This window comes from Tupaia chinensis, unplaced genomic scaffold, assembly GCF_000334495.1.
Source record: "Tupaia chinensis unplaced genomic scaffold, TupChi_1.0 Scaffold149383_1, whole genome shotgun sequence".
Taxonomy (NCBI): Eukaryota; Metazoa; Chordata; class Mammalia; order Scandentia; family Tupaiidae; genus Tupaia; species Tupaia belangeri.
Genome location: NW_006209227.1, coordinates 2666118 through 2680037, shown reverse-complemented (window position 1 = coordinate 2680037; position 13920 = coordinate 2666118). Strand labels below are relative to the sequence as shown.

Below are 13920 nucleotides of genomic sequence, written 5' to 3'. Positions count from 1 at the left end.
GGGGGGGGGAAAGCCACAATGGCTGTGCAGGAAGTGAGGGGGAAACACAATGGCTGGGCAGGAACTGGGTGTGTGCAGAAGGCAGGAGCTGCCTCAGGCCAGAGGGGCTGGGTGTCCCCATGCCCACCTGCCCTGAGCTGCCTCGACAAAGCCACTGTCCCTGGCAGCCCCAGCCCCCCCAGACAGCGTCTTACCCAAGTGGGCAGCTCCACACGGTAGTTGAGATCCCCGAGCCAGAAGAGGTGGGTGAAGCGGTGCGTGATGTTAAAGGGACTCAGCTTCTTGTCCCCCAGGGCCAGGAACCGGAGGATGTTCATGTAGTTCTGGTTCCTCCTATGTCCAGGAAGAACCACCATTCAGCATGCGGTCAACGCTCCCACCCACCGCCGAGGGACTTCAGAGGGCCCAGAACCAAGACACAGACCTCCAGCCCTGCCACAGCGAATATTCGGCAGCTCAGGCCACCTGGAGGCTAAAGGACTTTGACCTGGAAGGTGTCCTAGGTGTGGTCTCTTTGGAAATGTCGTTAGGTCCACGACACAGATGTCTATTCTGACCTTCAGATAAGATTCATTCACAATGAGGCTGCAGTTGACTCTAATGAGACCATGAGAGCCCTTAAAAGCCACCAGGACACCCAAAGGCCCTAGGTGAGGACTGGGTGGTCGTTCTGTGTCTAGACAGGTGAGGTCTGTCTGGGACAGGTGAGGTCTGTCCAGGACGAGTGAAGTCTGTCTGGGACAGGTGAGATCTGTCCGGGGCAGGTGCAGTCTGTCTGGGACAGGTGCAGTCTGTCTGGGACAAGTGAGGTCTGTCTAGCACAGGTGAGCTCTGTCCGGGACAGGTGAGGTCTGTCTGGGCAGGTGAGGTCTGTCTAGCACAGGTTGGGACAGGTGAGATCTGTCCGGGGCAGGTGCAGTCTGTCTGGGACAGGTGCAGTCTGTCTGGGACAAGTGAGGTCTGTCTAGCACAGGTGAGCTCTGTCCGGGACAGGTGAGGTCTGTCTGGGCAGGTGAGGTCTGTCTGGCACAGGTGAGGTCTGTCTGGACAGGTGAGGTCTGTCTGGCACAGGTGAGGTCTGTCCGGGACAGGGTGAGGTCTGTCCGGGACAGGGTGAGGTTTGTTTGGACAGGTGAGGTCAGTCTGGACAGGTGAGGTCAGTCTGGACAGGTGAGGTCTGTCTGGCACAGGTGAGGTCTGTCTGGACAGGTGAGGTCTGTCCGGGACAGGGTGAGGTCTGTCTGGCACAGGTGAGGTCTGTCTGGGCAGGTGAGCCTGAGCCACACTCAGGCTCTGGGGACATGAGTGCCTTACCTGAGTTTCTTTTCACTTCCAGAGGTCAGGTGGCTGTTAACAAACCCCAGGGAGGTGCCATTGAACATGAAGGAGACCCCCACAGCTCCCTTGTTCCCTGAAGGGAGGAGAGAGAAAGAAGAATCAAAATGGCAAGCAGGTGACCTTGACAAGGGCTGAGAAACCGAGGTAAGGCCAAGGAGAGAGGGGTCGAGGGGGCAGCTGCCAAGGGAGAAAGCAAAGCAGGTGGTCTGGATGCAGGGTGCGGGACGCGAGGGGTGACAGGCACAGTGAAGGGTGACAGGCACGGCGAGGGGAGGATGGCCGGGCATCTCAGCATGGCAGAGGGGGAGACCATAAGAGTAACCCTGTCCCCAGTTCTCTCCGTCTCTGTCTCTCTCAGGAGCTGTCAGTAAGCCACACGGTGCCCAGTGAGGGGCCACCAAGCATGATCAGAGCCTTGGGAGGGAGCTCACCCAGGGCTCCTGGGGACCAGCCCCATGGAGGTAACAGCTTTTGCTGCTTCCATTGGGTCAAGCCCAGTGATTCTCAAAGTGTGTTCCCTGGACCAGCTCCTGCGTCCCTGAGGAACTTGCTGGACGGCACATTCTCAGGGCCCCCAGATCTGTTGATTCAGAAGTTGTAGGCGAGGCCTAGGGATCTGTGTCTGACAAGGGTGGGCAAACGCTGATCTGCCACCAGCCAAACTACCTTTACATTAAAAAAAAAAAATTACTTTGTTAATTATTATTATTATTTTTTTTGAGAGATTTTCACTGTAGGGCGTGTGCGCTCGCCAGACAGACAGAGAGAGACATAGAGACAGAAAGCGAGAAATCACTCCCCAGGGGGGATGGTCACGCCGCAATCCCTTCTCCTCCATTCTCCTCTCGGGATCTTGGGCACGCACGCACACGCGCCCGGCGTGAGTTTTAAGCCACCGGGTCCGGGACACGAACCGTGGTCGACTACGTGGGAGTCTAGCGACATAGCCATTACGCTAACTGCTGGTTCCCAATTATTATTACTTTTAATTTGACCAGAGAGAGAGGAGGGAAAGTGAGAGAGCAAGTCACCAGGTCTAGGACTTGAACCATTGCCATGTGGGAGTCCTGCACCTCAACCACCAGTTTTTACATTTTTTACATTTTTAAATGGTTGGGGAGAAAAACTGAAAGTAAAATAATCTTTTGTGACACATTTAAATCTGAAAGTCAAATTTCAGTGTTCCTAAATAATGTGACCTGGTTCACGCAGGTGCCATTCTGGGGCTTTCTGCCTTCAGTGACAGAGAGGAGTGATCGGGCCAGGCACTGCGTTAATGGTGATCTGACGAGTTACAGGCAGTGTCTCTGGCTGCGGGCGAAGTCTGGCCCCGCTCTGTCCAGTGCTGCAGCCCGAATGGCATGTAGCTATCGCACACCTGCCCTGCGGCGGGTCCAGGACAAGGGGCTGCAACCTCGGTGAGAGAAACAGCCTGTGGCATAGCCAATGCTCTCTCTGCACCGATTCCTACCGAAATGATAGCATTCTGGACTATGAGGGTTACAAAGTCAATTATTAGGGGTGATTCCACTGGATCCATTTCACCCTGAATGCGGCTAGTAGAAAACGTAAAGTGACCCACTCTGCTCCCCTCTGACTGGCTGGGTGGTTCCAGGTGGGCCATAAGCTGAAGGGACCTCGGAGAACATCGGGTTCAGGATGACCCTCGGGACTCGGAGGAGCCCTGTCTGGACAGCGCGTTGATTGGAGCAGGCCAGGGCAGACCAGGAGGGCCAGCAGCCATCCTGCCTTCCAGCCCTCACTCTCCCCATAGGGTGCGGCCGGGAGCTCTGCTCCTCCCCTCTGACCCCACCAGGCCTCTTTCTGGCTTTCTCTCCTCCCGGCCTGGGCTTGAACAGCTGGCTCTAACCTGTGTTTAAATCCCTGCCCACCACTTCCTATCCCTGGGCCTCAGGCACCTTATGGAACAACTCCATGGCCTCATTTCTTTATCAGTGAATGGGGACAGCAACGGCTCCTGGCCTCACAGGGCGTTCGCATGAAGCGGGATGACACTCGGGCAGCACTTGGTGCACAGCCTGGCAGAGGGCACATCTCGGGGAGGCCTAACTGCTCTAGGGCTGCCCATCAGCCCACCACCATCCACTGAGCTCCTAGACTGTGCTAACAGCTGGGAACCATTCAGGAGGAGTCAGGAGGGCTGGCTCGGGGGAGAGGGGGCAGGTGTGTGGACGCCTTGGCGTCTAAGCTGCCCTCTGAGGGCTGGGAGCTCTGACCCTATCCTGACCCTGTCCCTCACTAACCTGGCTTCGATCATCCTCTAGGGTGACACCCAGCATGTGAGGCCCCAGGGCCTTTGGCTATTCCTGCAGTGTCGAAGGCTTCTTTCCACACAGGCCCTCCTCTCCGTCGACCTCAGTCCCATCACCCTGACCTCCCGTCTCTGGCTCAGCCGTCCTGCCCTCCCCTGCACACGCCTTCACCAGTGCACTCATCCGGGAGGCCTCTCCCTGTTGCTCACGTGCATGTGTGCCTGGGTCCTGGTGAGCAGGGCCGTGTGCTCGGTAGCTCCCAGGGCTGAGCCCTGAGCCCAGCACACTCTTGCTCTGAGAAGGGTTTCATTTCCTAACAGGAGGCCTGAGCGCATCACTGGCTGTGCGCAGGAGTGCGGGGAGAGGCGAGGGGCTCCAGGAGAGAAGGGACGCGGACTCAGGGTGGTGCTGGACTCAGATCAGGGCCGCACTAGGCCCAGCTTCCACTGTGGCAGGAAGGAGGCAGGGGTGGTGGGTGTGACCCGGGCAGTCTGCGGTTTGTCAGCAGAAAAGCTGAGTGCCCTTTCAGCTCTTCTATTTCCTGTTTTCTCTGGGACTCTGTCCTGTCCACGACTCCAACCCAGAAGCTGCTGGCTCTCCCCTGACCACCCCGGCCCCAAGTGTGGTCCTCCCGACACCACCAACACACGCACATGCACTATGGCAAGCACACACCCGAGTGCGTGCTCGCTCGTCCGTGTGTCCGGGAGTCCTGAAGTGTCCTGAGCAGGTCCACTCCCTCGCAGTGACACCGATGTCCCAGATCTGACCTGGGAGAGCAGTGATGCCAACCAGGGGTTGCCCCTGCAGCCGGGGGCAATTCCTGCCTGCGCTTGCCCATGGTCTTCCTGACCCGCTGCCGTGCCCTCACTTCCGCGTGGCCCATGGCTGCCCTCGTGCTGCCAAGGTCGGGACGAACACCTACCTCTGGCAGTCAGCCTGGAGTAACCGCTCTGTCTGTTTCCCGGGGAAGTTTTTCGACCTCTGTCCCTATTCTGGGTTCTTGCTACTCTAAGTGGGTGCAGTGGTGACACCCCCTGGGAGCAACTCAGAAGCTTGGGCTCCCCCTGACACCTACTGAGTCAGAACTGCATTTTAGCCAGAGCTCCAGAAACGCTGGTGTAGTCCCTGATTGAGGTTTGGCTCGGGGGACTAGGCATCCCAGTTTACCCGAGACTGAGGGGACCCCTGGATGCGAGACTCTCAGCGTTGAACCCAGGGAGGTCCTGGCCAGCTGGGAGGCGGCGGAGCGTGCTCTGAAAAGGACGGGCCCCCGGCTCACCCAGCGTGTTGGCGATGCCCGTCTTCACGTTATCCGTGCAGATGTGGCTAATCCGGTTCTCATGCTCCGGCTTGGCAAGCACCACGATGCGGATGTTCCAGAGGGTATGGATGGCCACCTATTAGGGGGACAGTGTTACAACACTCGGCCAGGGTGCACCTTGCCCCTGGGTGTGATCCCTAATTTACGGAACACCCCTAACCACACCTGGCTGGTGACACAAAGCATCTTACGGGTGAGAACCAGGGCTGCCGGGTGTTCAGGCAGGGATGATCTCTTACAGGCGGGGAGGGGGGAATGGAGACTCAACGGCCTTTAGCAATACCCCAGGGCCCCCAGGTGCATCTCTCTCTGGTCCAGAAGTAGGGGGACTGCTGAGCCCCAGACATCTTTGGAAGCCGAGAGTGATGGGCTGAGCAGCCTAGCTCTGAGATCTTACAGACGGGCAAAGCCCGTCAGTGGTCCCGTCCTGTCCCACCCAGGGTCCGCCCAGCTGCTCACTGTTTTGAAAGTCATGCTGGTGATTTCTTGCAGGGAGTGTCGGAGGATCTCCAGCCACTCCTTCTCCCCCAGGGGGTCCTCCTGGGTGCCGATCACGTAGATGTCGTGAGGGATGTAGTCGGCAGAGTCGTCCCGCGTCTTTCCCTGCCCCTTGGAGAGAAACCAGGACGTGATCTTCTTGGGAGGGGGGGCGTTACCTTCAACAGCAAAACCCAACACCAAGTGAGTCAAAGGCACATCGAGGCAACGGCATCAGGAGAATTCAAAACAGAGAACGGGGTAGCTGGGGGAGGTCGCCCGGTCCACAGGGTCGTTCCGGCAGCCCAAGAGCCAGAGCTGCCCGGCTGTCGCTTAGGGGCAGAGCTCAGTTAAGATGAGGTCGCGCTTCAAAGCTAGGAACGCCAGAAGATGCGCTTTCCTCACCAACTGAGCAAGACATTGAACTTCATCCTAGCCTGGGCGGGGGCAGCAAGGCGCCCCGCTCCTCAGGAAAGCCACACTCTGTCGCTCAGAGTCAAGGGAGCTGAGTTGAGGGTGGAGGCCTCTCACCCGTCGCTGGGGACAACGAACGCTTCCTTGCAAATGAGAGCTCTCAGCCAGCTGAGCCGTGCAGGCGTGGGCCAGAGAAACCCCATCTGTGCCCACTTTGGAAAACAAGAGAAGTGGCCGAACAGGGGATGATGCAAGGCCAGCTTCTCGCGATGCCCTTGACCCAATGGCAACTTTTCTTTTCCCCCAAAGAGGTAAGTTCCTTGGCTCGCGAGCACCAAGATGTCAAGAACTGGAGTCACGTGACTGCCCCGGATCTATTCCCACAGCAGGCATGTGAGCACCGGGGAAGCTGGCGGGCCCCTACTCGCAGACCCCCTCCGACCCCGCGCATGGGCAGCAGGGTCCAGCCAGCGCCTCCCGCGTGTCTTCTACGGAAAGAACACCCCCTGCCATTGTGCAATGGGACAGCCCTGACTTTCCGGGCCAGAGCACCCGCTCACAAAGGAAGTCACAGAAAGGCCGAGCGCCCAAGGTTATGAACCCCCGAGGGTGTAAACCCCCAAGGGTGTGAGCTGAAGAAGTCAGGTGGCCAAGAAGAGACACTGAGAGGGGCAGAGGAAGACACAGCCCCAAAGGCACTGGACAGGCCCTCCTATGGTGTTGCTGTGGCCTTGGGACATCTGGGCCTGGGTTGGCATGGAGGTGTGACGGCTCAGGGAGGGCTGATACCTTGCAGAACTAGGGTCAGGGCCCAGCAGAGGACGCTGAGACACGGCGTCTGCTGCCTCCCCCTGGAAGCCCCGGAAGCCCAGTCTGCCCTCCTCCGGTGGCACACAGTCTCAGGCCGCCACTTCACTTCCAAGGGACCCCTGCCCCTCCCAGAAAGGCTGCTGCTCACCCCTTCCTTCCCAGGTTGCTGGGCAACTGACAGGGTCCTATGTTGGGAGTCAGGGCAGCCCTGACTCTACTCGGAACACAGGGGAGGGGACACAGGCCACCCTGTTAAATTCAAATACACGGGCAGTTTTTGGAATGCATATGCCTCCTGCAATAGCCATTTATTGGAAATTCAGATTTAACTGGATATCTTCTATCCATTTATTTAACTCTAGTTGAATACTTAGACTAAAAAATTATTTAGCATAATTGATTTAGTATATTACATACATAGTATACAATATGTTAGTATATAAATTAGAGTAATCGTGTATCCACCACACATATATTTAGTGTATCTTTTTTTTTTTTGCTTGTTTGTTTTGGAGAGGTTTTTGCTATAGGGCACGTGCGCTCACCAGAAAGACAGAGAGAGACAGAGAGACAGAAAGTGAGAAATCACCCCCCAGAGGGGATGGCCATGCTGCAATCCCTTCTCCTCTATTCTCCTCTTGGGATCTTGGGCATACATGCACATGCGCCTGGTGTGTTTAAGCCACGAGGTCTGGGACTTGAACCGTGGTCAACTAAGTGGGAGTCCAGCAACATAGCCATTACGCCAACTGCTGGTCCCGTATCTTTTTTTTTTTTTTAACTGAATACATGCACTAAATAACTATTTAATGCAATTTGTATTTCATATATGTTTATGTATTTAGTATATAAAATTTGGTAGCCTATACAAATATAGACATATTAGTAACACCCAGGGGCCCTAACAATTTCTGAATCTGGTCCCCAAGTACATCTCTGGTCTTGGAAGTACAGGGACCACTGAGCCCCCAGGCATCTTAGTAAATGCAGTATATATTTAACAGATATGTTTCTTGGTTATTTCTAGCTAGACACTAAATATTATTTGTTTCTTATATGAAATTCAAATTTAACTGGGCATTTTCTATTTGCCTGTCTAGCTCTCTCCCTGTTCCCGTCTCCTGATAAACCTGCAAGGCTGCCCAGGGTGGGCTTTTTTCTTCCAGGCCCGGGGCTCCTTGGCAAGCTGCCTAAGGCTAGCAGGGTGTCCCTGAGCCCTTTCATCCAGATGTTGATCGACTCCTTAAAACTTTACAATTCAGACAGGGGAAGCAATGGTCCAGGAAAAGGGCAGAATACCTTAGGGAGACCATGAGGACAGGCTGTGGCCAGGCAGGGAGGAAGGAGACACGTGGTCTCCATCCCCACTGGGGGGTGCCCGAGGCGGGCGAGCAGAGGAAGGGTGCAGGGGGCAGTGGACCCACCCATGTTCCAGGTGCCGATGAAGATGGTGATCATGTCGGGTTCCGGCTGCTCCGAGTGCTTGTTCTTCATCTGCTGCAGCAGCTGACAGAAGCCTTCTCTCTTCTAGGGGAAGGACACAGACTCAGAACCACGGCCCTGCACACTGCACTCCGCAGGGGACCTGCTCAGCTTCAGGAAACTGACAGGAGGTAAATCAGTACAAATTTCCAGGACACAACTCAGAAACGAACGGCCAGTCATCAACACGCAGCTTCTCTGACGCAGCTGCCTCCCTGCACGGATGGGACTCAGAGAACATCAGGGTCTGCAGAAGACCCAGCCCAATGTCCATCCCTGGGGGATGCATTGCTCACTGTGCTACAGATCACCTCCAAGGTCGAATTCCACAGGGTTAAACATCATGGAGCAGACATCCTTGCTCAACAAGGAGACGACCACCACACACCAAGGATGAAAGGCTAGTTGTCACAAAAATGGTCTGAAAGGCGTTACTGCATTTGTTTTTAAAAAGCATCAGGAAGTGGGTCAGCAGGTGGCATGGTGGTTAAGGGCACTGGGCTCTCGTGTGGTTGACCACGGTTCGAGTCCCAGAACTGGTGGCTTGCTTTCTCGCTTTCTCTTTCTCTTTGTCCCTCTCTGATCAAATTAAAATAAACAAATAAATGAAGTTAAGCAAAGTAATTGTTTAAGAAAGAAAAGCATCAGTAAGGGTAGAGTTCAAGATTAATTGGTGGTCTGTGAGTGTTTTTATTTTAAACTTTTGCTTATTTATATTTGCTCCTTTTCCATCCGTGCGAATAGAGTGCTTATGGAATGAAAGAAATCTTACATGAAAGAAACCACATAAAAGAGCACAGGGCGGCTGTCAGAACCTCCTTAACCTCTGCACTTACCTTTCCTGGGTACTCATTGCCTTGCAATCAACAGGACAGGCTTTTTTTTTTTTTTTTTTTTTTTAATCGCCAGAGGGCACATGCGCTTGCCAGAGATGGCAGGTGGGGGAAGCACCCCCCAATGGGGCATGCTGCAATTTCTTCTCTATTTCTCCATCCTGTTAGGATCTGGAGCATGCACATGTGCACATGCACCCAGCATGTCTTTCAAACCATTGGGCCCGGGAATCGAATTGTAGTCACCCATGTAAGATGCAGCTCTCTCGATTACTAGGCTCTGGGGTGGGCCGGGCAGGCTGACGTAAGCCACAGTATGCATGGTTTTAGACTGTACTATATGAAATGGACAATGCCGAGCTCTTTCAAACCTACAAAGACGGATTCCACCTAGTAACTGCACAGCTCAGCAAGTCCGCTCTGGAGAAACAGCTCACGAAGACGTAACGATGGCTTCTCGAAACCTGCCTTTAGTTGGGGCTGGTTCAGGATTCGGTGCCTCAGTTTATTGCTGTGTCTCAACCCTCTAAGCTTGTAGCAATGGGCAGAACTGGTTTCAGACCTATGCCCACGTGTGCAGAACGCTGCCCTGCTCCCCCTGCCCTCACCACCTGTCCGGCTCCCACTCCCTGGTTCTGCCAGCCCCTTCGCCAGCCTACCTCTGCCACTTGTTCCAGTACTCACCCCCAGGGCAAGCAGAAGTAGGGCTGGGACCCTGACAGCGGCTGTCTCTGCATGGGAGCCCTGTCCCTCAGCCTTGCCTATGGTGCCCGATGTTGGCATCGGCCAGCTCCTGATGTGGTGGGCACCCGCTCTGTGACCCAGTCTCACTTCCTCGTGGTACCATACAGCCAAGATCAGCAGTAAGGCTGCGCTGCGTCTCAGCCCTCTGGCTGGACTTTCCAGATCAGGGACTTGGTCACAGGGCACCCTGGCTCTAGCCGTACAGAGGCTTCCCCGGGTTTCCCTACTGGCCCCTGCAGCTCTTACTCTGGGAGCCAGGCCTAGGGGGGCATCTTGTCCTGCAGGCTGGGGCAAGCCACAACAGACGTCTTCAGGAGAGTCACTGGCTGGGACTGAGATTCAAATCCACGGGTGTTCAGAGGGCATCCGTGTCCCACCAGAGAAGTTAAAGGCCTCCCAGCCAGGCTCGGGGTGGGGAAGGGCACACCCTGCGGGCTGGGAGGCAACTGGGCAGTCAGCCAGAGCTACAGCTGCCCAGGGCCCAGGACCTGGAACAGCTCCCTATCCCTATCCTCACTGGGCTCGGTGTTCCCGGAGTGGGGGGGGAGGGGGAAGGGGCGGTCGAGAATTAAAGAGCTAACGATGTGTGCTCCCGGCACATCGCGAGGCTCAGAAACATGGGTCCCTCACTTTCTCTTGGCCCCTCTTGGAAGGTTGTCATCACTTACTTTGGAGTCAGCAAAAACATATTCCTTCCGCAAAATCTTCTCCTTCTCTGTTTCCACCAAAATTACCAGCTTGTTGGGGAACTTCTGTGACTTGATGAGCTGCAGGACTTAAGAAGGACAGAAGCTGACGTATTCATTCATCCCTCATTCAACCAATGCGTGCTCTGCGCCACGTTCCAGGCACCCAAGCGTGAATTCCCCTAACCTTCCCGTCCCCGGCTGAGCCCCAGATTTGCATTGGCCCTCCCAGACCCCTCTTCTCCTGGCTGCTCTTTCCCAGAGGGGCTCCATGGTTGGGGGGTGGTGCCCAGAGCAAGCACAAGGTGGCCCAAGGAGAGAGCCATAATTGCCTTTTCAGCGTCCTCCCTCCCGGCCTTCTTCCTTCCCTTTACTCCCCTCCACCCCCCGCCTTCGCTCTGTTTCTCTTTCTCCTTTCCTTCTCGTTATGCTTTTAGTATACATACAAAGTTAACTCAAAATTCCGACTTTTTTTTTTTTTGAGAGGTAGTGCATGTGTGCTCGCCACAAAGACAGAGAGAGACAGAGAGACAGAAAGCGAGAAATCACCCCCCAGCAGCACAATTTCTTCTCTTCCATTCTCCTCTTGGGATCTTGGGCACATAGGCACACGTGCCCGGCATGAGTTTAAGCTACCAGGTCCCGGACTTGAACCATGGTCAACTACATGGGAGTCCAGCGACATAGCCATTATACCAACTGCTGGTCCCTGACTTATTTTTTTCAAAAATTAAGAATCAATGGTTCTAGAAGATTTTTGCAACCCTCCCCTGTGCCCATTCCAGTTCCTTCCGTTGTCTTGCCCCTTAGAGGCAACCAGTTTCAACACTCTCCATGGGTTCTTTTAGAGTTTTATTCCGTGTTTCTGAGAAACATGCTTCGGTTGCTACTTCCTCCTGCCTGCGTTTTAGCTGTTTTCCTATTACACACTGACTTTCCACTATGGAAGATAAAAGGCTCAGCTCTCTTTGACATAACGCGATCTGCCCCCTCTCTCGCCCTGACTGCTTAATTTCAGCACGCCTTTCTTTCTTGGTTTATGCCCTTATTTCAGTAGAGCAATATTGCTAGTAATTCTCCCAGAAAAGGAAACCAAGTGGTGTTTTTGGAGGCTCCTATGTCTGAAAATTCTTCTCTCACACTTACCTGACAGAATTCTAAATTTGAAAGAATTGTCCTAGGACTCCAGAGACTTGTGCCCACCTCTGTTTTGTAGCACAGCTGTTAGAGATGCCGTTTGGATTCCCCTGTGTGTGCATCGGAGGCATTGCCTGCAGGCCTGGCCCCGGGCAGGGCCTGCTTCACGACAGCCCTTAGCTGGTGTCTGGGAACGGGGGTTTGGGGAGGCTTCTCACCATTGCCTGACTCTGAGAGAGGCTTGCTGTGCCCACCCTGTCTGCGAACATACGGTTTGTGCTGAGCGCGTTTTCCTTCTGGGAGTCTGAAATCTGAGTACTGCCTCAGTGGTTCTCAGTACTCTGCGTATGCTCAGTGGCCAGGCAGAGGGTACCCGCGTGACCAGCCTCCAATCAAAACCCCTCAGCCTCAAGTCCCTAATGAGCATTCCTGGTGGATCTTTCACATGCCTTGTCACAGCTCGCTGGGGGGAGCTAGGTGTGTGCTGTGGGACTCCACAGGGCACTCAGGGGCTCACGCTGGGCCTCCTCCAGGCTTCGCCTCCTCCGCCTCCCCTTGTCTGATTGGCCTTGTATCTCTCAGTTTAAATCCTGGCGGAGTCCTGGGAGTTCCAGCAAATAGCTGAGCCTGGGGTGGTCTTGGAGCCCTGACAGAGTCTATCATCCACATGCGTCCCTGGAAGTTCTGGGGGTCTCGTCTTTTTTTTTTTTTTGGAGAGGTTTTCGCTATAGGGCGCGTGCGCTCGCCAGACAGACAGAGAGAGACAGAGAGACAGAAAGCGAGAAATCACCCCCAAGGGGGGATGGTCACGCCTCAATCCCTTCTCCTCCATTCTCCTCCCGGGATCTTGGGCACGCACGCACACGCGCCCGGCGGGTCCGGGCCGCGATCCGCGGTTGACTACGTGGGAGTCCAGCGACGCAGCCATTATGCTAACTGCTGGTTCCCTGGGGGTCTCGTCTTTGAACCCAGTGTTGTGAGGCTTCCAGTCCTGTGTCTCTCTCTCTCTTTTTTGGTGCTGAGCACTTGGGCCATTTCCAGCCTGGAACCCCACGTTGCTCAGTTCTGAAACTTCTTCCTGGGTTCTTATTTGAACAACGTTTAAGCTCTGTTTCTGTTTTCCCTTACTGACACTTATTTGGGCACTCGGCTTCCTGGGATGCCCTTCTAATTGCTGCAATCTCACCTCTCTCATTTTCCCATCATTTTGTCCTTTTGTTCTACCATCCGGGAGCTTTCCTCAATTTTATCTTTCCACATTTCCATTGGGTTTTCATGGTTTTGAATTTGCTGCTAGGTCATAGGGCTGGCCCCGTAGTCTCATGGTTAAGGGAACCGGGTTCCACAGGGCTGCCTGCAGTTCCCCAGCAGCTTGGAAAACATGCCGGGCACGTGTGCGGGTGCTCAGAATCCCAGCAGAATGACGGCGGAGGAGGGAGGCGGCAGCATGACCACGTCCTGTCGGAGGGTGCTCTTTCCCCTTTCTCTCTATCTCACGTGCCTTCTGGCAATGCAATTTTTTTTCTGCTCTAATATTTTTTAATTTCCCTGGCGCTGTCCTTCCCTTCCTTTCCCCTTCTTCCCCTCTCTCTCCTGGTCATCATCCTTCATGATTTTGCTGTTGGGCTGTTCCTTTTCGGGTAGCACTCTGTTCTTACTTCACGGTCCAACCTCTTTTTATCTACAGAATTGGTTTCCTCCAGGTGGTTGGTCTTTTCGGTGATTTCTGCCTCGGTGTCCCATGTCCCCTATTCCTGACTCCACTCGGCACCTGACCTTCTTGGCCACCTGCGTTCTAACAGCTACTATGGGGTCTGTTGAGCAGGGATATTCCCCTGGCTGGTCTCATGGACTGATTCACAGGGAACTGCTTGATGGCAACATCTTCGGGCCTTTGCCCCGGGCTGGTCAAGGTCCCCAGCGAAGACTTCTGACCTGCAGCCTGGAGGAGTGGCCTAGCTGGCAGCATCCGGGCAGCTGGGCAGGGAGGAGGGCACGGAAAGAACCTGTACTCAGTCCTCTTTCCGGAAGCTTTGCTGCCCGCACCATGCTCCGAGCCCTGAGTCTTGCCTTCTCCTGAGAATCCAGACCCAACCTCTGCTCAGTGATGGGGAGCCGCTGGCTGTGCAAGGCTGAGGGCCCAGACCTGCATTTACAGTCCCACCTCGCCCCACTCCGAGGGGCCCAGGCGCCGTCAGTTCCTGAGCTCTTGTGGGTTCTGTGGCGTGCGCCGGGGGTCTGGACTTGCCCTACCATGCGGAGAGCGGAGTGTCCTTTCGTTCCTGCAAGGGGGCCATCGTTAGCCCTCTGTCAGCGCCCTCCTGCTGCTCTCCCTCCTCTCCCTCTCTCTCCCTGTGCGTCTGCCCTGGGAGGGAGCTGACGACAGTGCACATTCAACTGCC

General features: G+C 55.0%; 1 protein-coding gene across 1 annotated transcript in view; it reads right to left on the bottom strand.

Moving 5' to 3' along the window:
- INPP5D (inositol polyphosphate-5-phosphatase D) overlaps positions 1 to 13920 on the bottom strand; it is a 151916-nt gene that overhangs the window by 34156 nt on the left and 103840 nt on the right. The window contains exons 11-16 of the mRNA XM_027769352.1: positions 10364 to 10470; positions 8061 to 8163; positions 5395 to 5591; positions 4894 to 5011; positions 1315 to 1411; positions 195 to 333 (exon numbers count right to left, since the gene is read on the bottom strand). Of these exons, the coding sequence (XP_027625153.1) occupies positions 195 to 333; positions 1315 to 1411; positions 4894 to 5011; positions 5395 to 5591; positions 8061 to 8163; positions 10364 to 10470 (761 nt within the window). The remainder of the gene's footprint in view (positions 1 to 194; positions 334 to 1314; positions 1412 to 4893; positions 5012 to 5394; positions 5592 to 8060; positions 8164 to 10363; positions 10471 to 13920) is intronic.